Consider the following 21,247-nt stretch of genomic DNA (forward strand, 5'->3'; position numbering starts at 1 on the left):
GAACATGTCGTGCAAGCAAATAACTTCCAATGGTTGAGGCTCTGCTTGTCAGGGCCGTATGACGTGTCTTCCCCGCTGTGCCAGGTGGGGTTCAGTCCTGTAGCGGCGCTTCCTGGCTACGTGACTGGCTATGTGCCAGTCACTTCTGCTCTGCCTTTTTCTCTCTTGTACATGGAGGAGTCGTGAAGATGGAAGATAGTGAATACTAACTAGGTGCCTGACACACCTCGTAGCACACAGGTAATAGTTAGTAACAGCGAATTTGCAAGCTTATTGGAAAGATCAGATAGTGTATGCACCTGGCCTGTGGGGGCTGCCCAAAAAGTGTCCCCTGAAAGCAGTTGAGGAGCCTGAGCTAGCTGTCCACGTGGCTTCCCCGAGATCCCACAGTGAGTAATTGTCATGTGGGACCAACTGCCTTCCCGCCTCCTTTTTGCCTACTGGCTCTTTCTTTCTTGGTCTAGTTGCCCTTCATATTACCCCATGGACAGAGCTGGTCACACTGGAGGTGCCCCCAACCCCTTGGCCTGGGCCGCTGGAGGATGGGGTGGAAAAGGCTGGGGTAGGGCAGCTCCTAAGACAGAGCAGTTTTCTTATCAGATGTGGGCCCAGTGGGGCACCAGGACGCTGCCCAGCCCCCCAGGGCATCCTAGTCAAACGTTGACCTCCCTCCAAAAGGCTGCATTCACGGAGCAACAGTAAAAGGATTGATATTCATCCTCCAATTTTAAATGCACATTCCATCCTCTCTTGAGCTGCTATGAGAGGGAGAATTAGTACAACCACTTTGGAAAACTGTTGGCGGTATCTTCAAAGTCGAACATATGCACACCCTGCCCAAGAGAAATGAGTGTGCATGTCTAAGAAAAAGCACGTACGAGAATGTTCATAGCACTTTAGGTCAGAATAGCCCCAAACTGCAACGGACCCAGGTGGCCGTCTCAGCAAGAGACAGTAAATATATTGTGGCATTTTCATACAATGGAATGCCGCACAACAACGAAAAGAATAAAGCACCGTCACATGCAAAAACTTGGATGATTTCACAGACATCATGCTTGGAGAAAGAAATCAGACACAAAAGATCATACACTGTATTATTCCATTTATTTGAAATTCAAGAACAGGCAAAACCAAGCAGTGGTGATAGAAGTCATAATCGTAGTTACCTCTCAGGGGGTATTGACTTTGAAGGGGGGTGAGAACCTTCCAGGTGTAAATATCCTGGTCTGGGGGGTGGATATATACATAAAAGCTAAGCTGAATGCCTAAGATTAGTGTACTTTACACATTCTTTGTATGTGTGCTCTACCTCAATAAAAATGAAAAAAATAATTATATTCCTTTACCAGATTCTACTGTCTGTGTGAGCTATGAACAAATAAATTAACCGTCTTGGGAAAAGCACATTTATATTGCATTATATTGGTTTTTGTGCTAATGGCCTTAATTTTAAACATGTATGTATTTGGAACACACTACAATTTTTACAATCTGTTTTGACATGCCTTCTTTGTTGAATAAACCAAAGCCTAAAGAAAGGGCAGTGGTCTGGTCCTCTCTGAACCTCCGGGAGGCCCCGTCGCGGGCACGGCCACGGGACGAGTGGAGACGGCGGGTGTTCTACCCGGCTACTCCCGGGTCCGGACGGGCAGCGTTCTCGGGACTCCCAGGGCGCAGCCTGGCTACGGGATGGCCACGTGCCTGTGCTGGGGGCCACTGGTGAGCCAGGAAGCTGGGGTCTGGGTGCCCAGTCCTGGCAGGAGCCTTCCCGCCCAGAAGGAACCTGCAGCAGCTCAAGCTTTCTAAAAGGGCCAGGCTGTGCGGGTCCTTTTCATAGCTGCCAGGGCGTTACAAGGCACGTCGCCTGGCCCAGGGTGGTTTTGTCCCTCCTCGAGAACACGGCCCTGGTAAGGAGGCCTGGGAGCTGGCAAACGGCCAGGGAACTGCCCAGGGGGGTAGTAGGGCCAGCCCCTGGGCCTCTGTCCCCTGCAGACGGTCACACAGGGCCCCACACTGAGAAGGGCCCCACGCCTGGTTGGTACTCTGCTGTCATCGTCTTAAAATCCTTAACCATGTGGAACAAGAGGCCCTGCATTTTCATTTCCCCCACACATGCGACGGCAGGTCTTGGAAGCAGCAGAGTGTGGCATGAACAGCCTTGTGTCTGGGGTCTGCGTCCTGTCCCCGGCTCTGCCCCTCGCTGGCCGGGGCATCCTGGCCAAGCCGTCTGGGCTCCTTATCTGCAACAGGGAGGGACCGGCAACGCCCTTTGTAAGGTGCTAAGAGAATCGAGTCGGCCTTCAGCCCCGGGCCTGGCACGTTACAAGTGCTCCTCGAAGTTCAGCGATGAGCGCCAAGACGACCGAGGGCGGATTGCCGAGGCACGGCCTTGCCTCGCCCTGCCTCAGAAACGCCTTTTCTAAAGGCAGGAGCCCAAGAAAGCAGCTTTCGGATCAACTCTTCCAAAGCAGCAAATGTTCTCTCCTCAGCACTAGGTCTAACGCCGGCTGCATTATCACACCCCAGGAGACATGTGTCCTCATCGAGGCACAAAAGCCTGTGACTTTTCAACCCGCACAGGGAACAGAAAGAAATAGTCTGAAATGCTGAAGACGCCAATGGCACCAGGCACACGGCGTCCGGCGCATCTCTGATTTGGGAGCTCACTGGAGCAGGCCCGACGCCTGGGTATCCCGGGCCCTATATGTCTCTTCTGTAAATAGACTTTTGCTAAAAAAAAAAAAAATTGACTGACTTGGAAAAAATGGGAAGAAACACAAGGAGCAGCGAGAGGACTTTTTCTCTGTACCCTTCCCCACAAAAGGGACAGGTGTGTGAACTCCCAGGATGCTGCCTGCTCCCACCTGAATTAACCTCTTGCAGCCTCAGTTTCTGCCCGTATGAATGGGGAGTACGCAGCCGTGATCAGGGATATGGAGGCTGGGGTCAGACTCCCGGGGGTGTGATGACACGAGGCCTCCCTGGGCTCTGCTTCCCCGTCTAGAAACGGGGATGACAACGGCGCCCACCTCCCGGCGCTGTCGTGAAGATGAAGCAAGGGAAGCTATTATATGTAAAGTGTACAGCATGGTGCCTGGCACAGAGTAAGTGCTCAGTAAATGTTAGCTGCAGACCCTGAGCCTAAAGCACCTAGCCACAGTCCCGCAGAACCATGGGAGAAGTAGTAGCAGCAGCTTCTGTTATTGTTGTCTAGACTGCCCCAGGACCTTTGGCCCTGTGACTGCAGATCCCTCTTGGGGAAGCCACCAGAAGGCATGGGTTCATAAGGAGCACCAGCAATGGGTTTCAAGGCCTTGGGACACCCTGAACTCAACTGAGATCCTTTCAACCTTCCCCACCTTGAGGTCCTCGACCATAGACTTCAGAGTCGTTTTAATGTCAGAGAAGAAAAGGACCTTAGAGGTCAGCAAGTCCGCATTCCTCATGTATAGATGAGGAACTAAAGCTCAGAGAAGGCAAGTGACCTGCCCAAGGTCACACAGCAGAATAGGGGCTGAGCTGGGGAAGACAGCTGGGGGTGCATGACTTTGCACACCCTGCCCCCCTGGCTCCTCACTTGGTCCTCCCACCTCTCCATCTCCCGGGTGGGCTTTGCATTAGATTACGGGCTCATCTAATTCTTGGCCACATGCTACTGGAGACCCATTTTTCTTACTGAATCAGGCCACCATTAGGTCCTGAAAGCCCCATAAGTCTTCTATGGATGAGCAGATCCCTTAATCTATTATTCCAGAATCCTATTTGTATATATTTATCCATATGGCTATATAAATAGGGCTTGGAGACGTATACGTGGCAGGTTATTGCTGTAGCATGGCTGTTCTCCCCAAGAGGAAAACAAAAATGATGTATGGCAGAGGCTCTTTTCCATGCAGAAAGCTCCCGTCTGATTTATTAAGAGTTAGGTTGCAGCCACATGCTCTGAAGTAGCGAATCTATCGCAAAGTTATCTGAGAACAGGACACTCTCGGCCCCAGATGCCAGCAAGGCAAGTCTAGGGAGTGGCAGGAGCTCACGGAATCTTACAGCCGTCCCTCGCTGGGCACTTGCCAAGTCCCAGTGCGTGAACGAAGATCCCTCTGGTCGCAAGTTTAAGCAAAAGAGGGAAGCTTGTTGTAAGGACTGCGGGTGTCTCCAGGAGCTCATGGAGAGCAAGGGCCGGGTCTCCGAATGGCTGCAACTGCAGAGATCGGGGGTCCTCAAACTTTTTAAACAGGGGGCCAGTTCACTGTCCCTCAGACCGTTGGAGAGTGCGCACTGTGGCCCTGGGATGAGTCAGCTGCTAAGCAGCACAGGCAGCGGCGGCAAAAACACCCGGCGGGCCGGATAAATGTCCTAGGCGGGCGGCATGTGGCCCGCGGGCCGAAGTTTGAGGACGCCTGGCAGAGTTGAACACCAGCGAGTCTCTCTCCGTCTCCCCTCCACATCTCTGCTTCTCTCTCCCTCCAGATCGACATCGTCCTCAGGGAAGAAAACCCGGCAGCCAACAGCTCCCAGGTTCCGTGTCTCACAGCTTCCACTCACTGAGTTCGCGCGTTCTCCGGTCCCAAGTGCACGGAATGAACTCACGCTCCCCGCGTGGCTCAAGGGTCATGAGCAAGGTCAGGAGAAACCAGAGCAGCTGCTGCAGGAATCATAGGAGGAGCAGTTTCCAGATGACGGCAGGGGACTTTTGTGTGTCATCAGACAAGGCAACCAGAATGCTTTTTCTCTTATTCGCTGTGTGGACTTGGAAAAGGCACTGAACCTCTCTGGGCTTCAGCATCATTCCTGGTAACGTGGGGACAACAGTGTGCTCCATAAAGGCAGCAGTTTTGATTGTTTGTTCATTGATACATCCCCCCAGTGCCTAATCAACCCCTGGAACATGGTCACATTCACTGAATAGCTATTGAATAAATAAGTGAATGATAACTCCCTTGTAAGAGCGTTGGGAGGATTAACAGAAATAATAAAAAGAGCTAACATTTGGAGAACACTTTTGTGCCAGGAGCTGTTCTAAGCACGTAAGATGAATATATATAAGGCACTTAGGACAGTGCCAGGTGTGTGCGTGCACACGTAAGAGAAAACTAGGGTTCCGGAAGCTAAGCAACTTGCCCAAGGTCATTAGCTAGTAAATGACAAAAGCAGGATTCAAGTCCTGGGCTTGCCGAAACCACTGTGCTCACTAGCCCTCCCTTCCCCTGACATCGTCTTGTCCAGCAGTTTCCAACCCTGGGTGGTGACTTTGTGGGATGGGGAGGAGGGGGTGCCAATAAACATGGCGTGTGGACTATGCCTCCGTATGTGGGGGAGCCAAATAAATAGGCTGATCACAGGTACGCCTACGGCCATTTCAAATCTATTGCATGTTATAGTGTTTAATGAAATACAAACTAATAAAACATAAATTATCACTGAATTCATAGTAGCCTATGATGATGTTGTCGTTTCTCAATCAGCAGATACCACAAGTACTTCTGCTGTTATGGGTGAGGCTTGCGGAATTTTAATTTTGAGTGACAACACTCAACTTATGAACCTCCGAGCTAGGGTTACCTCCTCATGCCACAGATGAGGAGAGTCAAGGTCACCCAAGGTCACATGGGTAGTAAGGGCAGACTCAGGGCTAGAACCCCGGTCCTAGGATCGTATGCCAGATCGACGGGGAGGCTGTCTCCCTCCATTCCCACAGTGCCGAGCACCGGTGAGGATGCAGAGCCAGGCGAAGCCATGCTCTGCTTTGGAGGGGACTGTAATTCTCACCAGCTCTTGGAGGACACTTTGGCAATTTACAGAGAAGTTGAGGGCCTGCACACCCTACCAGCCAGCAACTGCACTTTCAGGGTTATGCCCTAGACACGCAAACAAGGAGACAGACCTGTTCAAGATTGTTCACTGCAGCTTTAAAAAATGGCAAGGTTGCCATCAAGAAGAGAACAGATAGATGGAAGCATGTGATGACTTCCTGCCCAGCAGTTAGAAAGAAAAGCCAGAATTACATCCATCCATAGGAATAAACTCACGGCTGGAAACATGACCATCTGGACTGGTTCCCCACTTGTGAGAACTCAGCCCCTCCCCAGGCCTCAGTGTTCTTGTCTGTAAAATGGGACCTTGTGATCAGACCAGGGGTTTTCAAACTGTGTTTTGCAAAGCCGTAGAGATGCTTCGCAGGTTCTGCAAATGTTTGATCCAAATGTCATCCTTCAAAAATATTTTAAAACTATTTTAAAACTGTAGAAAACAACACGCACGCTCTGATGTGCTTTGCACAAAACATTAACCCATAGCAGACCGGCATTGCACTAACGTGGAATTAGACACTCCACATTCACTCGTTCTTCTCAAGAACTCAAAGTGAGCCTCTCTTGCCTCCGCGGTTTAATTGGAGCACATCCTGAGACCGCGAGGCGAGCAGCTGTTAAAATCTGTTGCCATTTTCAACTGCTTAGCTGAGAGAGTCGAGATTTCTTCAATATTGTGTAACCAAAGCAAAATATAGCAATCATTTGTATCTTTTTTTTTTTTTTTTTTTTGCCTTTTTTACTTTTTTTTTTTTAGATTAGAGACGGGGTCTGACTGTGCTCAGGCAGTGTTCAGGCTGGTGTCGAACCCCTGAAGCAGCAGCTATCCACCCATCTCGGCCTCCCAGAAAGCTAGGACGACAGGCGTGAGCCACCGCGCCCGGCCAATCATTTGTATCTTGCAGAAGATGATAGTTGTCACCCGTAACCATAATTGCAAATTTGTATTTTTTGTTTATCTGTTAAATTTCATTTACTAATGCAATCAACATTTTTAAATAAACTTTTTCTTTGGGAATAATTTCATATATACAGAAAAGTTGTCTAGATAGTACCAACAGTTCCTAAATACTCCTCCCCATTTTAATTTCTCCTAAGAATGCCGTTGTCCACTACCAAGGTGCATTTGTGAAGACTAAGAGACCACTAACGGTATATTACCATTAAGTGAACTCCAAATTTCATTCCTATTTCACCAGTTTTTCCACTAACATCCTTTTTCTGTTCCAGGATCCAATCCAAGATATCACATTGCATTTAGCCGAATTTGTATTTTCATCAGCCTCAATGTCCTTAATTTTTAAAACGCTATAAATGTAAGCATGTAGTTTTATACTAATAACATATCAATTTTATCCATTTTGTATAATGAAATTCCAGAAAGGTTTCTTTGAGGAAAGAAGAGGGGATCCACTGTAGTTTTTTGCAAGTTTGCAAACAACTGGAGGCCCTGCTCTTTAAGCCCAGCGTAACTCTGACAGTCGGACGTGACTCAGGATCAGCTCAGGCTCAGGTTCCAGCTGGACTTACCAGGAGAGCAAAATGGGCTAGGCTCTCAGTATGGAAACCACGTGTCCTTTCTAGGCGGAAATTGCCCTTGGTTATGCATCCCGGAGGGGCTGGGATGCTCTTTCTCCATTGATTGAACACGAGCCAGGCGTTCATTTATGTATCGTTCTCGACAAATATTGAACCACCTGCTGTGTGCCGGGCGCTCTAGGATCGGGGAAGAGTGACGAGCAAAGCAGACCGATGGCTGCCCTCACAGAGCTCACGTTCCAGTGAGGGGACAACGACTAAGGAGAAAGACGGGAACCAAGCGGCGTGCTGGGCAGTGATGCGTGCTGAGGAGAAAGGACAAAGTGGGAAAGGGGAAAGCAAAGGGTGGTGGGGGCAGAATTTTAGGTAAGGTGGCCAGAGCAGGCCTCCCCAGAAGGTGGCTTTTGAGTAAAGGCCTGAGGGAAAGGAAGGAACAGTCGCCTGGGGGAAGAGCATTCCAGGCTTCGGGGAGAGCCTGTGCAAAGGCCCTGGGGCAGGGACGTGCCCATGTGCTTGAGGAACAGTGAGCAAGCAGGCCAGAGTGGCTGAAGGGGATTGAATGAGAGGGAGAGGCCAATTAGGAGGCTGGGATGGAAACATGAGATAGAGGCAGGAGGAGATTTCCAGAAATAGCGGGAGCCTTGGGGGCAGCGCCTAGGATGTAGTCGGGCAGAGGTGCGGAGCATTCTCAGTGTTGACATCCATGTGAGTGTGTCTACCTGAGTGTGACCACGTGTGTGTGTCCCTCGGGAGGCCCAGGATGTGTCCTCACAGAGTCAAGAGGCACAGCGGCACCCAGCTTGGAGCATGCTGGCCGAGCAGGACTGGCCTGGGCTCCTGCCCTGGCCCGGGGTGCAGGCTCGGCCTCCTGTGCCCAGGCTGCCCTGCGCGGGGCCAGTGGGTGATGGGGTGGGGGGCGGCGGAGCGTGGCCCAGTGCCGGAGCCTGCTGCTCTTGGGGCTCTCCAGAAATGAGGAGAAACCAGGGAAGAGGGAGGAACTTCTTACACTTCATGGCATGGGGGGTGGGAGACATTTTTATTTGAATATTAAACCCAAACGTCCTCCAACAGGTGGCCGGATCAACGGAGTGTGCTGCACCCACTCAGCGGAGCTCAGCAGTGCAAAGGAAAGAGCTGTCCGCACGTGCGATAGCACGGCCGAGTCGCAAGAAGTTCTACTGGGGGAAAGAAACTGGCAGAAAAGTCCACATTGTATGGTCCCGTTTATATAAAACTCCAGGAAATGCAGAAGAATCTACAGCGGCATAAAGCAGATTACTGGTTGCCGGGGAACGGGAGGGAGACGGGGGGAGGGCAGGAGGGATTACAAAGGGATTCGAGTAAACTTTTGGGGGTGACGGGCGTGTTCATCATCTTGATTGTGGTGATGAGTTCACAGGTTTATACGTACATCGTAACTTATCAACTTATTATACTTTAGACTCATGCAGCTTATTACATGCCAATTATACATGAACAAAGCTGAAAAATGTAAACGGGCTAAACACTCCAAATGAAAATTAGAAGATGGTTAGAAGATGGTTCTAACATGGTTCTAGAAAATGGTTAGAAAGTATAAGATGTGGCTTTATTTTGTATCCCAAGATATTATTTACATTATATTGTATATATTAAAAACACAAGGCCGGGCACGGTGGCTCACGCCTGTAATCCTAGCACTCTGGGAGGCCGAGGAGGGCGGATTGCTTAAGGTCAGGAGTTCAAAACCAGCCTGAGCAATAGCAAGACCCCGTCTCTACTATAAATAGAAAGAAATTAATTGGCCAACTAAAATATATATATAGAAAAAATTTAGCCAGGCATGGTGGCGCATGCCTGTAGTTCCAGCTACTTGGGAGGCTGAGGCAGCAGGATTGCTTGAGCCCAGGAGTTTGAGGTTGCTGTGAGCAAGGCTGATGCCACGGCACTCACTCTAGCCTGGGCAACAAAGCGAGACGCTGTCTCAAAAAAAAAACCCAAAAAGCAAAACACGATTACATAGTCCACATTTTATTTGTATTATAATTATATACATGATTACATACTAGAATGTATATGTATTATATAAATTTATATTTTTATCTGTTTTATATGATTTTAGACATTTTTAAATGTCTCATGTTGTATGTCATATATCTGCAGTCCCCAACCCTGGGGCTGCAGACGGGTACCGGTCTGTGGCCTGTAAGGAACGGGCCGCACAGCGGGAGGTGAGTGGCAGGTGAGCGAGAGAAGCTTCATCCGTATTCACAGCCGCGCCACATCGCTCGCATCACCGCCTGAGCCCTGCCTCCCGTCAGGTCCGCAGCAGCATTAGATCCGCATTACGGTGAGCTGTATAATTATTTCATCATATATTACAATGTAATAATAATGGAAATAAAGTGCACAATAAATGTGCTTGAATCATCCCCAAACCACCCCCAATCCCTATTCCCTGGTCCAGGGAAACATTGTCTTCCATGAAACCAGTCTCTGGTGCTAAAAAGGTCGGGGACTGTTGTCACATACAATTGCTTGTATCCGTGTTTTCCACAGTGAATATGTTTTGTGTGTGTGCGTTCATACAGGGAATCCCAGATAGCAGCTGGGGTCTCCTGGTCCCCTCAGGTGGGTAACATTGATTTGACCCTCCCGTCCCACAGTCCAAAGTGCTCCCCAAGATTTCTCTAAATTCCAAGAGGGCTGAAGTTCTAGACTTCCAGCCTCCCCCAAATCCTGCTCTCAGCCCTGGGTCTCCTGGCTGTGGCTTTGTCTCCACCCTGGCTAAGAGTTCACAAATGAGACGACATCTCTTCCCTTCCCTCCTCCCCAACCCTCCCACACTCAGCTCCAAGCAGCTCAAATACAAAGCTGATGCCTAAAAACCAATTTTTTTGTGAAGACTAGGGGTCACACCAGCACCTCATTGGCACAGCATTCTTCTGGCCATCCTGGCCAGGGTCTCTCCTCTGCAGCCACACCATCCCAGGCTTCCCTGCCTTGTGTCCCCATCCAGTCCCTCTGTCCTCTTTGCTCCCTCCCTGTTGGGCCACCTTTTTCTCTGCCCCAAATTCCTCTCCTTTCAGAGCCGGGCAATTCTGCTTGTCCAGAAGCCCCCCCCCAAACTCGCAAATGCTCAGCAGAACAAAAGGCCGACAGAGAGATGGTTGTGGCCACTAACAGCGATTTTTCCTGCCTCCCACACACACAGGTGTGACTACAGGTGCCCATGTGTCCACGAGCATCTTCGTGCACACTTGACACTGGGGGGAACCGTGCCAAGGTGCCAACGTGCTTACCTTGAAGCAGAGGCTGAGAATTGGCAGGCTGCCCGCTGGGTCCCCTCCTGCCCTCCCCACGCCCACGCTGGGAGCCCTCAGGACTCCTGCTCGCCTCCTGGAGCTCTGAGGTGTCTTTCCTTCCTGTCCTGAACTGTTGCTCTGCGTCCCACTCCGCCCCGGGGCCCGGCCAGTACGAAGGCTGGATAAACAGCCGCTGGAAATTAACTCGAACTTCAGGGAGAAGAACAAAGACTCCCGACAGGAGCAGGGGAAGGAAGAAGCCTCATTGCCAGACAGAACCGGGGAGCGGCCAGGCGCCCGGTTGCAGGAGACGGAAGCAGCAGAGAGTTGACAGTGGCAGAGAGGGGCAGGCGCGATGCTGGCTGGGTGAGGAGCAGGCGACACTCCCAACACAATGAAGCGACAGCGAGCGGGATAGGGGCTGAGAGAGGAGAGATGGGTGCGGGGCCCTACGGCAGCCAGCTGAGGTTGCTGTCCCTGGAGGGGGTGTCCCAGCCTTGCCCCCCAGCCCTACGCAGGAGGAAAGGGCATCTGGGGCAGGGCCGGGGCAGCTGGGGTTCTACGGTGGCTTCACCCTGGAGCCCCAATTTCAGCCAAGGAGCATCACATGGTGGCTCCAGGGGGGGAAGTGGGTATCCACCATGCAGGAACCCAGAGAAAAGGGGTATTCCCCACCCCTGGGAACTCATGGAAGCAAAGATGGCCTGTTTGAGAGACTCCTGCAGAGCAGCATTCAGTAGATCTCGTCCCTGACCCATGCAGCAGCAAAGGGACATAAATAACAAAATATCTGTCAAGTGCATCCTGGAAGCCAGGGGCTTCATGTTTAATTCTCACAATTGCCTTTTGAGGTGCCACTATTATTGACCCTACTTTACAGATGAGCAGACCAAGGCCCAGAGAGGTTAAGTAACTTCTCCAAGATCACACAGCTCTTAACTGGCGCAGCCAACCTAGAGCCGTCCATACATGTAGATTTGCCTTTGCAAGTTGGGAGGTTTCGGCCTTAGTGACACAAAGCCCAGCAGGGTTCAGCCTTTTCTGCGCATCACTCACACCTGTCCCGCTAGACCCGGTCTGGACCCACCAGGGTGAGGTGGCACCACCTGTCCAAAACCTCCCGCCAGTCAGGACGTGGAAAGGAGGCTCCCCTTCCCACCACCCCACGGTGCAAGCCACTTAACAGGCGTTCTGCACGCATTTTCTCATTTAACCGCATCAGATGTGACCTGATTGCGAAGTGGGGGCTCAGAGGGATATAAGGATGAACCTTCTAGACAAAGAGGTGCGAGACGCTGGAACACAAAAGTCAAGGAAACTGTCACTTGGGGCATTTTATCCTCTGTTAACCGAGTATCTATCCGTGGTGTCTGCTCAGGGGCAAATGTACTCAACCAAGCATTTCTGAAGGCCAGCGATGTTCTGGGTCCTATTTTGCATGCCGGAGTTCCAGCCCCGGCTCAGGATACGAGGGGCTCAGTCACAGCTCAGCATGGGGAAGGAGGGGCTGCATCCCTCTCCTGGAGGAGGGACCCTCAGCGGGGACGTGTGTTAGGGAGAGGGCAGGGGAGGGGCAGCCCGAGCGGGCTCTGGCGGCCCCCGGGGTTCTGGAAGCCTTTCTCCCTGGCATCAGAGGCCTCTGCCGAGGGCGGGCGGTGAGAATGGCTGCTGCCTCCCCCACTGCCCCCAACCATCATCCAGCTGAAAAACCTCCCGGGAGTGTTTCCCTCCCTGCAAGAAATGGAGGCGACTCCCCAGGACCTTTGGCTGGGTCTCCTTGGGCTGGGCTGCAAGGATCTGAGCATGGGCACCAGCACCTTCCAGAAGGAGGCGTCACCTCCAGACCTCCCAGGAACCGAGAGGAGGGACGCTCAGAGGCCTCGCTGCTCTCCGAATAGCGCCGCCTTCTATGCCTTCTCAGGCCCTGGACACGCCACAAATATTCATGGCTGGAAAAACAAAGTGAGGGTACCCCATGCTCCAAGCACCTGGGCAACTTCGCCTCCTGCCTTTAAATGCTAGGTCAAAGCCTGAGGGAGGACTATACCTTCTAAAACCTGGTTTCCTTAATCTGTTTAACAAAAGACATCTCCATGCTCTGTGGCCTCTTAATTTCCGTAGATGTTAAAGTGCAGAGAATTAAAGAATCAATGGGCAATTAAGGAGGCACTGGCAGGTTCTGGCCAAGAGCATATTATTTATTTATTCAGCCAGCCACGCTCATTTTTAAAACCGCTAACTTTCCATTTTGTTTCTGACATCAAAAATAAATCACACTAAACTGTACACGTCATAGCCGAAAAAAAAATTATTTGCATGATACATGGCCCTTTGAAGCCTCAGTAGCCACCTGCAAAAGGAATTTTTGTCAGTGTCAAAATAGAAAAAGATATGAATTCATTCTGGTACCAGCGTTTCCTTAGGATACAGAAAGGATTGATAAGATAGAAGTAAGGTTTTAATTCACCAGTGATTTTTTTTTCCCCCACCCAGTCTCAAAGCTTCTTTTTGATTTCTGAGCATCCATTTTCCTGGATTGTCTTGGGAGAGTTGCAAGATTTTAGTCCATTAACACAGTGGTGGTTTGGTGAAATTTCAGAACGGGCAGAGACAAACAGCCCTTGTGGGGGGACGCAGGCTGGTCCCCGCGGCTCCCTGCAGGACCCAGCCAGCCCTGGGTTCCCGCTCCCGCTCCAAGACCTTGCTCCTACCATGGGGGTCCCCTAGTAACCCATTTTCCCTCCAATCCAGCTGACACCCTTCTTGGGTATGCCTTACCTAAAAAGGAAAGTAAAAAAAAAAAACGCCACCCAGACTTGTGTTCCTTAACTGCTCCCCTATTGGGACGAGCTCTGAGAAACTGTCCCCGCACGGGTGACCTCCACCCCTTCTCCAGCCCTGCCCGGCGCCAGCGCGCCCATCTCAGGGCTGCCTGCTCACATCGCCCCAAGCCACCCCAAGGTTGGTTCTAGGACAGGGATTCTCAAACTTAAGTGTGCATCAGAGCCCCCTGGGCGGCGTGTTACAACAGTCTCGGAGTCAGCAGGTCTCGGGTAGGGCCTGAGAATTTGCATTTCTAGTAAGTTCTAATAATGGGACCAGGCTTGGAGAACGTCCGTTCAGAGACAGCCGGCGCTGGGAGAGGATATTCCAGTAGCTTGTGCTGTGGCGCCATCTAGTGGTCCCAGGCCATAGGGCGGCAATCTGCTGTGTGCATTGAGTGACCCTGAAAATCACCCTTCCCCACACACCATGAACTTCACAGCGTGCATAAAGCGCCTACACGTTTATCATCTCTCTACTTTGTTTAGGTGAGCTTTTTATTGAAGTTTAATAATCTCTTTTCACTCTCTGAACAATCACAGGAGAATAGGGAACTTTTCAGACTGTGTCCTGTCCAAAGTCAGGTGGTGGCAGAACTGAGACAGGTGTTTTGAGGCCAGGAACTCCAAACTGTGCAAACGGACTGTGTATTTGTCCTCCAGATGCTGCAACCTAAGGCAAGACAACTCTGACGCCTTGGCAGGCAGCAAAACAGCCAGCCGATGACACGATAAGTAAGCCCTAATCTGACCAAACACTTGGTCCTGAACACTTCCTAGCAGCCAAGTCAATGTATGAAACAAGGGTTCCATCTCTTCACCCCTAAACCAAAGGAGCATGCCCACTTAAGGGGAAAATCAGACCACCCCAAGTTCTAGGAGTAGAGGTTCTCAAACTTAGGAAGGCATAAGGAGGCCAGGCACGGTGGCTCACGCCTGTAATCCTAGCACTCTGAGAGGCCGAGACGGGTGGATCACTCAAGGTTAGGAGTTCAAAACCAGGCTGCGGAAGAGCAAGACCCCATCTCTACTAAAAATAGAAAGAAATTAATTGGCCAACTAAAAATATATAGAAAAAATATAGAGAAAAAATTAGCCGGGCATGGTGGCGCATGCCTGTAGTCTCAGCTACTGGGGAGGCTGAGGCAGAAGGATCGCTTGAGCCCAGGAGTTTGAGGTTACCGTGAGCTAGGCTGACGCCATGGCACTCTAGCCCAAGCAACACAGTGAGACTCTGTCTCAAAAAAAAAAAAAAAAAAAAAAGGCATAAGGATAGCTGGGGGACTTCTTGAAAATGCGGATTCCCTGTCCCATTGGTATGAATTTCTGACTCCACGGGCCTGAGGTAGGGCCCAGGACTTTGCTTTTTTAACAAGCGCTTCAGGTAAACTCTGCAGCAAACAGCCTGAGCCCCCTAATTTGGGAAACGCTGTCTGAAACATTATGACTTCCTATAATGCCGTTTCTCTACCCAGTGCTGTCCAACGGGAACGTGAGCCACCTGAGTGATCTTAGCATGTCCAATAGCCACCTTTAAATAAATGTTTAAAACGTGTAACTGATGTTTTACATAACCCACTGTGTCTGAAATAGCATTTCAACATATAATCATTCTTTTTCTCATAAAGTATATATTTTACACTTACAACATTTCTCCGTTTGGGCAAGTCACAGTTCAAGAGCTCCACAGTCCCACGTGGCCGATGGCTCCCACACCGCAGCTCTAGAGGCAGTGCAGTCCGTTAAAACTTTTTTTTTTTTTTGAGACAGAGTCTCACTTTGTTGCCCAGGCTAGAGTGAGTGCCATGGAGTCAGCCTGGCTCACAGCAACCTCAATCTCCTGGGCTCAGCAATCCTTCTGCCTCAGCCTCCCGAGTAGCTGGGACTACAGGCATGCGCCACCATGCCCAGCTAATTTTCTGTATATATATTTTTAGTTGGTCAATTAATTTCTTTCTATTTTTGAGACGGGGTCTCGCTCAGGCTGGTTTCGAACTCCTGACCTTGAGCAATCCACCGCCTCGGCCTCCCAGAGTGCTAGGATTACAGGCGTGAGCCACAACGCCCGGCCCCATTAAAACTTTTTTTTTCAGACAGTCTCACTCTGTTGCTCGGGCTAGAATGCCATGGTGTCAGCCTAGCTCACAGCAACCTCAAACTCCTGGTCTTAAGCAATCCTCCTGCCTCAGCCTCCCGAGTAGCTGGGACTACAGGCATATACCACCATGCCTGGCTAATTTTTTCTATATATTTTTAGTTGGCCAGCTAATTTCTTTCTATTTTTAGTAGAGTCGGGGTCTCGCTCTTGCTCAGGCTATTCTAGAACTCCTGACCTCAAAACGATCCTCCCACCTTGGCCTCCCAGAGTGCTAGGATTACAGGTGTGAGCCACCGCGCCCGGCCAGTCCATTAAAACTTTGTGTGACAACGGAAATGTTCTATTACCTGCATTTAGGCATCATTGATTGAGTACTTTCTATGCATAAGGCCTTGTGCTAAGTGCTTTCCATGCTCAATGCCATTTCAGCCTCATATCAACCCCATGTCCCCATGTCAGCAGTCCCAAGATGCAGAGGATGTTGTGAATCATCCACTACGACCACCGCAAATTCAGATGGCCGTGTTCAGCATGGCCCAGAGGACACAGATGGAAGAACTTTGTCGAGAGTCTGAGCTGGGCTGCAGCGGGTATCGAGGGCTCTGGCAGGGGAGATAGCAGGTTGAGACTGAAATCCAATCAACAGGGATAATGGAGAAGAGATTTAAACACTGAGCAGGAGGACTGGGTGGGAGCTGGGCTGGAACCACACACCTGGTTGGACAGGGCCCGCTGGTGGCGGGCAGCAGAAATGGAGTAGGGGCTTATTGGAAGGTGACTTGGGAAACATACAGGATCGGCTGGAATTGCTCAACAGCTGCTCTCCGAGGAGCAGCTCAGCACCAGGAGGTTAAGCCGTCTCTCTGAGCAGGATTCTCAATTCCAGCAGCACATCAGACTCACGCAATACACAAATAACTACTGGAGCTAACCATGCCCCTACTCTATGATCCAGCAACCCACCTCGTAGGTGTGTGCCCAGGAGAAACGAACACACGCGGCTGCTAAAATGCAGGAATGAAGCCTAGCAGCTTTGGGCATTACAGCCTAAAACTGGAAGTCTAAAGGAACATCAACCAAAGAATGGGTAAATAAACTGTAGTATATTCACACAATGGAATACACACAGCAAGAGAGAACTGATGCACATACATACCATCGCAGACAAAATGGCGAGCAGAGGCAGCAAGATGCAAGAGTACGGACTGGATAATTCCATTAATATGAAGTTCCAAAACAGGCAAAAAGAATTTATGGTGAAAAAAGAATAATGGTTCCCTAGGGAGGACATACTGACTAGAAGAGGGTATGAGAGAAACTACTGGGATCCTAGAAGTGCCCCTCCATCTTCATCTGGTGATGGTTACTCAGATGTATATGTATGTAAAAATGCATCACAGGCCAGGTGTGGTGGCTCATACCTGTAATCCAAGTACTTTGAGAGACCAAGGTGGGAGGATCTCTTGAAGCCAGGAGTTCAAGACCAGCCGGGGCAACATGGCAAGACCCTGTCTCTACAAAAAATTTAAAACTCAGCTGGGTGCAGTGGCTTGCACCTCTAGTCCCAGCTACTCCAGAGGCTGAGGCAGGAGGATCCCCTGCGTCTAGGAGTTTGATGGTGCAATAAGCTGTGATCATGCCACTGCATTTCAGCCTGAGTGACAGAACAAGACCCTTTCTCTAAAAAAATAAAAATGCATCACCCTACACTCAAGACTTTTACACTTTGGTGTATATATGTTACACCCCAAAAGTAATAATTTTTGAAAATCTCTCTCAGTGCCCAGGCTGCCACCTAGACCAATTAAATCTGCATCTCTGAAAATGGGTCTCAGGCATCAGTAGTTTTTGGTGATTCCAATACGTGGCCAGAGTTGAACACCATTGCCCCAGGGCAGTGCTCAAACTTTGTGAGCATACGAGTAGCCTCAGAGTCATGACAGTGAAGATGAGGGTTCAGCGTTTGGGGCCTGAGAGTCTGCTCCCAGGGCCACCAGTGCCGCAGGCTTGTGCACCACACTTTGCTGTCCCAAAGAGGATCTTCCCAGTTGATCCCGGCTTGTGTGCCCATCCTCTGCGGGGGGAGGGCCTGGGCCTGACCCCCTTACCGAGAGCAAGGTATTTACCAGGAGGGAGGTCTACAAGGCACAGCTGCCCACTAGGGAGAATCATACGAAATTTGAGATTCCGCAATTTTCAAAGTCTAAAGAACTCACAGTTGGGAAAGAGGCAGGAAATATTAAGGCTGCATGTTTGAATAAAAGAGGTAGAGTAGGAATCCCACAAGAGTGTTTACAGTGGGGACTGCAAACTTTCTGTGAAGGACTTGGTATCTTTGGCTTTTCAGAGCATACAGTCAGCAGGTACTCATCTCTGTGGTTGTAGCACAAACTCAGCCACAGGCAACATGTAAACAAGTACCCATGGCTGTGTTTCAATAAAGCTTTGTTGAGAAACACAGACCTAGTTTATGGCCCTTAGTTTACGTTATGCTATCATGTGTGTGTGTTGCGTGCACAAGAAACTAATAATAGTAGTGTCCCAAAGACAGGAAATGTGGTCTGGGGGGTGTAGGAAGATTTCCTTTTCTCTGGTTACCTTTAAATATCTTTGGAATCATGTATTATGTGTTTATTACCCGTTAAAAAATTAAAAACAAAAAGACAGGACTTCTATAAATGATGTATTTGCAGACAGCCTCCTGGGAAGATGTCCTGCCTTCATTTTTGCATTTCTTTTCCCAGGTGTGCATGAGCTGGACCTACAAGACAAGCCTGTGGCAATGGCCCTCGCCACACAGCGCCTCCCCGACCCTCCTCTCTCCCCTCACAGCCTGGGGAGGCCAGCTCCCCCACGGACCCCCCAACCAACACAAGGATGTCACCTCATTCATCCTTGTCAATCTGACTCCCCTGACACCCGGGCCACCAGAAAGAGAAGAGAGCCGTTAGATGCAAGGAAGGACACAGAGCATGCCTGTAGCCCAGAAGGCCCTGGGTTCAAGTCCTGGCTCTGCTGATTCTGACCCTGTTTCCCGCCTCACCAGCAGCTGCCAGGATCCCGTAAGTGAGGGGAGCACCGTGTGTGCTGAGGTCATCAAGCCCCCTCCCAAAATAGAGAAGCTTCCTGTGTCTCATCTTTGTAGCCCCCCTGCATGACACTTGGCATACAGCAGGCACTCAACGGAGAGAAAGAAATCAGCGGGAGCAGTCAGAGCTCCTACCTGCCCCCGAGCCAGGGAGTTTAGGGAAAGACAAGAAATCCATCCCAGCTCCAGGCGGGAGGTATGGCCTTCCTTGCCCAGAGCATCGGGGCTTCTCAAACGCCGTCTGTCCTCACCAGATGTCAGCTGGGTCTATCGCTAGCAAGAGACAGCCAAGATCTCTCTTAGACCATTTGCTGTGTAAAAATACAAGTCGGCCTCACTAAGAGGAATCTTCAGGAAGGGCCCCTCTCCCCCCGCCTTACTCGAAGAAGCCTTATTCGAAGAACAGATCAGTCGAAAGTCAAACCTGGCATGCCAGTGCTCACCTAACTGCCTCCCAGTTTTACAGATGGGAGCTACGGGAACAGAGAGGGCAGGGAGCTTGCCCCAGGCAGGCAGGTGGTGCACGGGCAGCCCTACAGCCAGAGCTGCAAGCCCTTGAAGGGAAGGCCTGGGACCTCGGAAGGATACCGCAGATCAGGACGGGCTAGGACAGGCCACGGGGAACACACCCACCAAACCTCGGTGGCTCATGGCAGGTGTTGCTCACACCACATCCATCCAGGGTTGGCTGCAGCTCTGACCCATGTCGTCTTCGCACTGGGACCCAGGTGGATGGACGGGAGTCTACCTGGAGGATGGCCAGTGCTGGTGCACAGGGAGGAAACAGGTGACCCATGCACACTTTGGTCCTTGAGGCATCTGGCCTTGGTGACACGTGCCACCTCTACCCACCTCTCGTAGACCAGGACGAACTCTGTGGCCAAGCCTAAGTCCAACAGGGCTAGGATGCACCATCCTACTGCGGGACGGGGGACAGAACTTTTGGCGAGGAGACATCCAATCTCCCAGAGATACCCAAACAACTGCCGGTGTGTCAGGACAAAAAGATAAACATGTTCAGATGCACAAGGACTCATATGGGTTCTGATAACAACAAAAAACTTCAAAGAAATAGTCCAGGCAAATTCAAGGTGAATTTGAGAAAAGGAATAGGAATAGAAGACATGGGTGAGCAACGAAGCTGGTAAACATGGAGTTGGGTCAAAATATTTTTTTATAATGTTGACTGAAGCTTAGTGTCACCATTAAAAGATTCTTGAAATAAAGGCAAATGTGAACCGAGTTTTATAGAGAAATATTACAGGCGGGGCTCCGGCCGCAGCCGCGGGAGGTCCGGACATAGGCAGCCATGGGACTCACCGGTAATAGAGGACACATCTTAACTGGGTTGCTTTAAGAACTGATGCCTAAATCATCTCAGCGTGGCCTGTAGAGGAGATGAGCCCGGCAAGCCTTTCTCAGCTATACTCTTGGGTTAGCCCTGGAAGTCTTCCCACACACAGAACCAGTACCCATAATATGTGCATGGAACTGATTTGCTTAGTGGTATAATACCTGAACTCTGTCAGAAATATCCAGAGTTAAATTTCGTAATTGGAGGAGAGGGACCAAAGAGAGTCATTTTGGAAGAAGTTTGGGAAAGATACCAGCTACATGACAGGGTGCGCCTTCTGGGAGCTTTAGAACACAAGGATGTTAGAGATGTCTTAGTTCAAGGACACAGTTTTCTTAATACCTCCCTTACCGAAGCATTCTGCATGGCCATCTTGGAAGCAGCCAGTTGTGGTTTACAGGTTGTAAGTACCAAGGTTGGCGGAATACCTGAGGTGCTTCCAGAAAATCTTATTATTTTATGTGAGCCTTCAGTAAAATCTTTGTGTGAAGGGTTGGAAAAGGCTATTTTCCAAGGGCCACCTCCAGAAAACATCCATAATGTAGTAAAGACTTTCTACACCTGGAGGAATGTTGCAGAGAGGACTGGAAAAGTGTATTGACGGGGTGTTGGTGGAGGCTGTGTTGCCAATGGAAAGGCGACTGAACAGACTTACCCCCCACTGCGGCCCGATAACAGGCTACATTTTTGCTTTGTTGGATGTTCTCAACTTTCTCTTCCTCGTTTTCCTGAAATGGATGACTCCAGATTCTGTCATTGATGTTGCAGTAGATGCTACTGGTCCAAGAGGTGCCTGGACTTATCGATATTCTCGCAGAAAGAGGAGGAGTGGGAAATATGAGATATCTAAAACCAGGTAGAAGCAAGCCTGGATTGTAAGGTTTTAAGCATTTGTAATAGTTCTATTAAGACTATTGAAAATAACTTTGCTTTTTTGGGTTTTCATTTTTTAAAGTTAATTTAGTGAGTTATGCTACCTCTGTATCATTCAATGTTTTCTTTTGAGGAAAGATAAAAACTTATGCAATTCCTGAGTGTAGAAACTCCTTGCACTTACTTAAAATTTAGGAGAGAACATTTAAGCCACTCGGGTATGAAATTTTTCAGACTACTGAAATCCCTCTAGCAGAGATGTTTTAACATTATATTTTGAGAGCTTTGGGTGCTGAAGGGCCAAACGTTTTCTGGGCATTTTTTGGCCAGTTTTTACTGTTATACCATTAGACATTAATTAGACACTCACCAAATG

At 49.9% G+C, this 21,247-nt stretch overlaps 1 protein-coding gene across 1 annotated transcript; it reads left to right on the forward strand.

Moving 5' to 3' along the window:
• The first annotated feature begins 1,692 nt into the window (after nucleotides 1-1,692).
• Nucleotides 1,693-20,858, forward strand: LOC105857826 (phosphatidylinositol N-acetylglucosaminyltransferase subunit A-like). Its single transcript, XM_075993907.1, is given in 7 exon segments — nucleotides 1,693-1,722; nucleotides 2,253-2,384; nucleotides 4,474-4,521; nucleotides 15,986-16,146; nucleotides 18,603-18,618; nucleotides 20,135-20,596; nucleotides 20,598-20,858. Coding segments are annotated over 7 exon segments (1,110 nt in total).
• Nucleotides 20,859-21,247: the final 389 nt, after the last annotated feature.

This window comes from Microcebus murinus, chromosome 18 (genome assembly GCF_040939455.1).
Source record: "Microcebus murinus isolate Inina chromosome 18, M.murinus_Inina_mat1.0, whole genome shotgun sequence".
NCBI lineage: Eukaryota > Metazoa > Chordata > Mammalia > Primates > Cheirogaleidae > Microcebus > Microcebus murinus.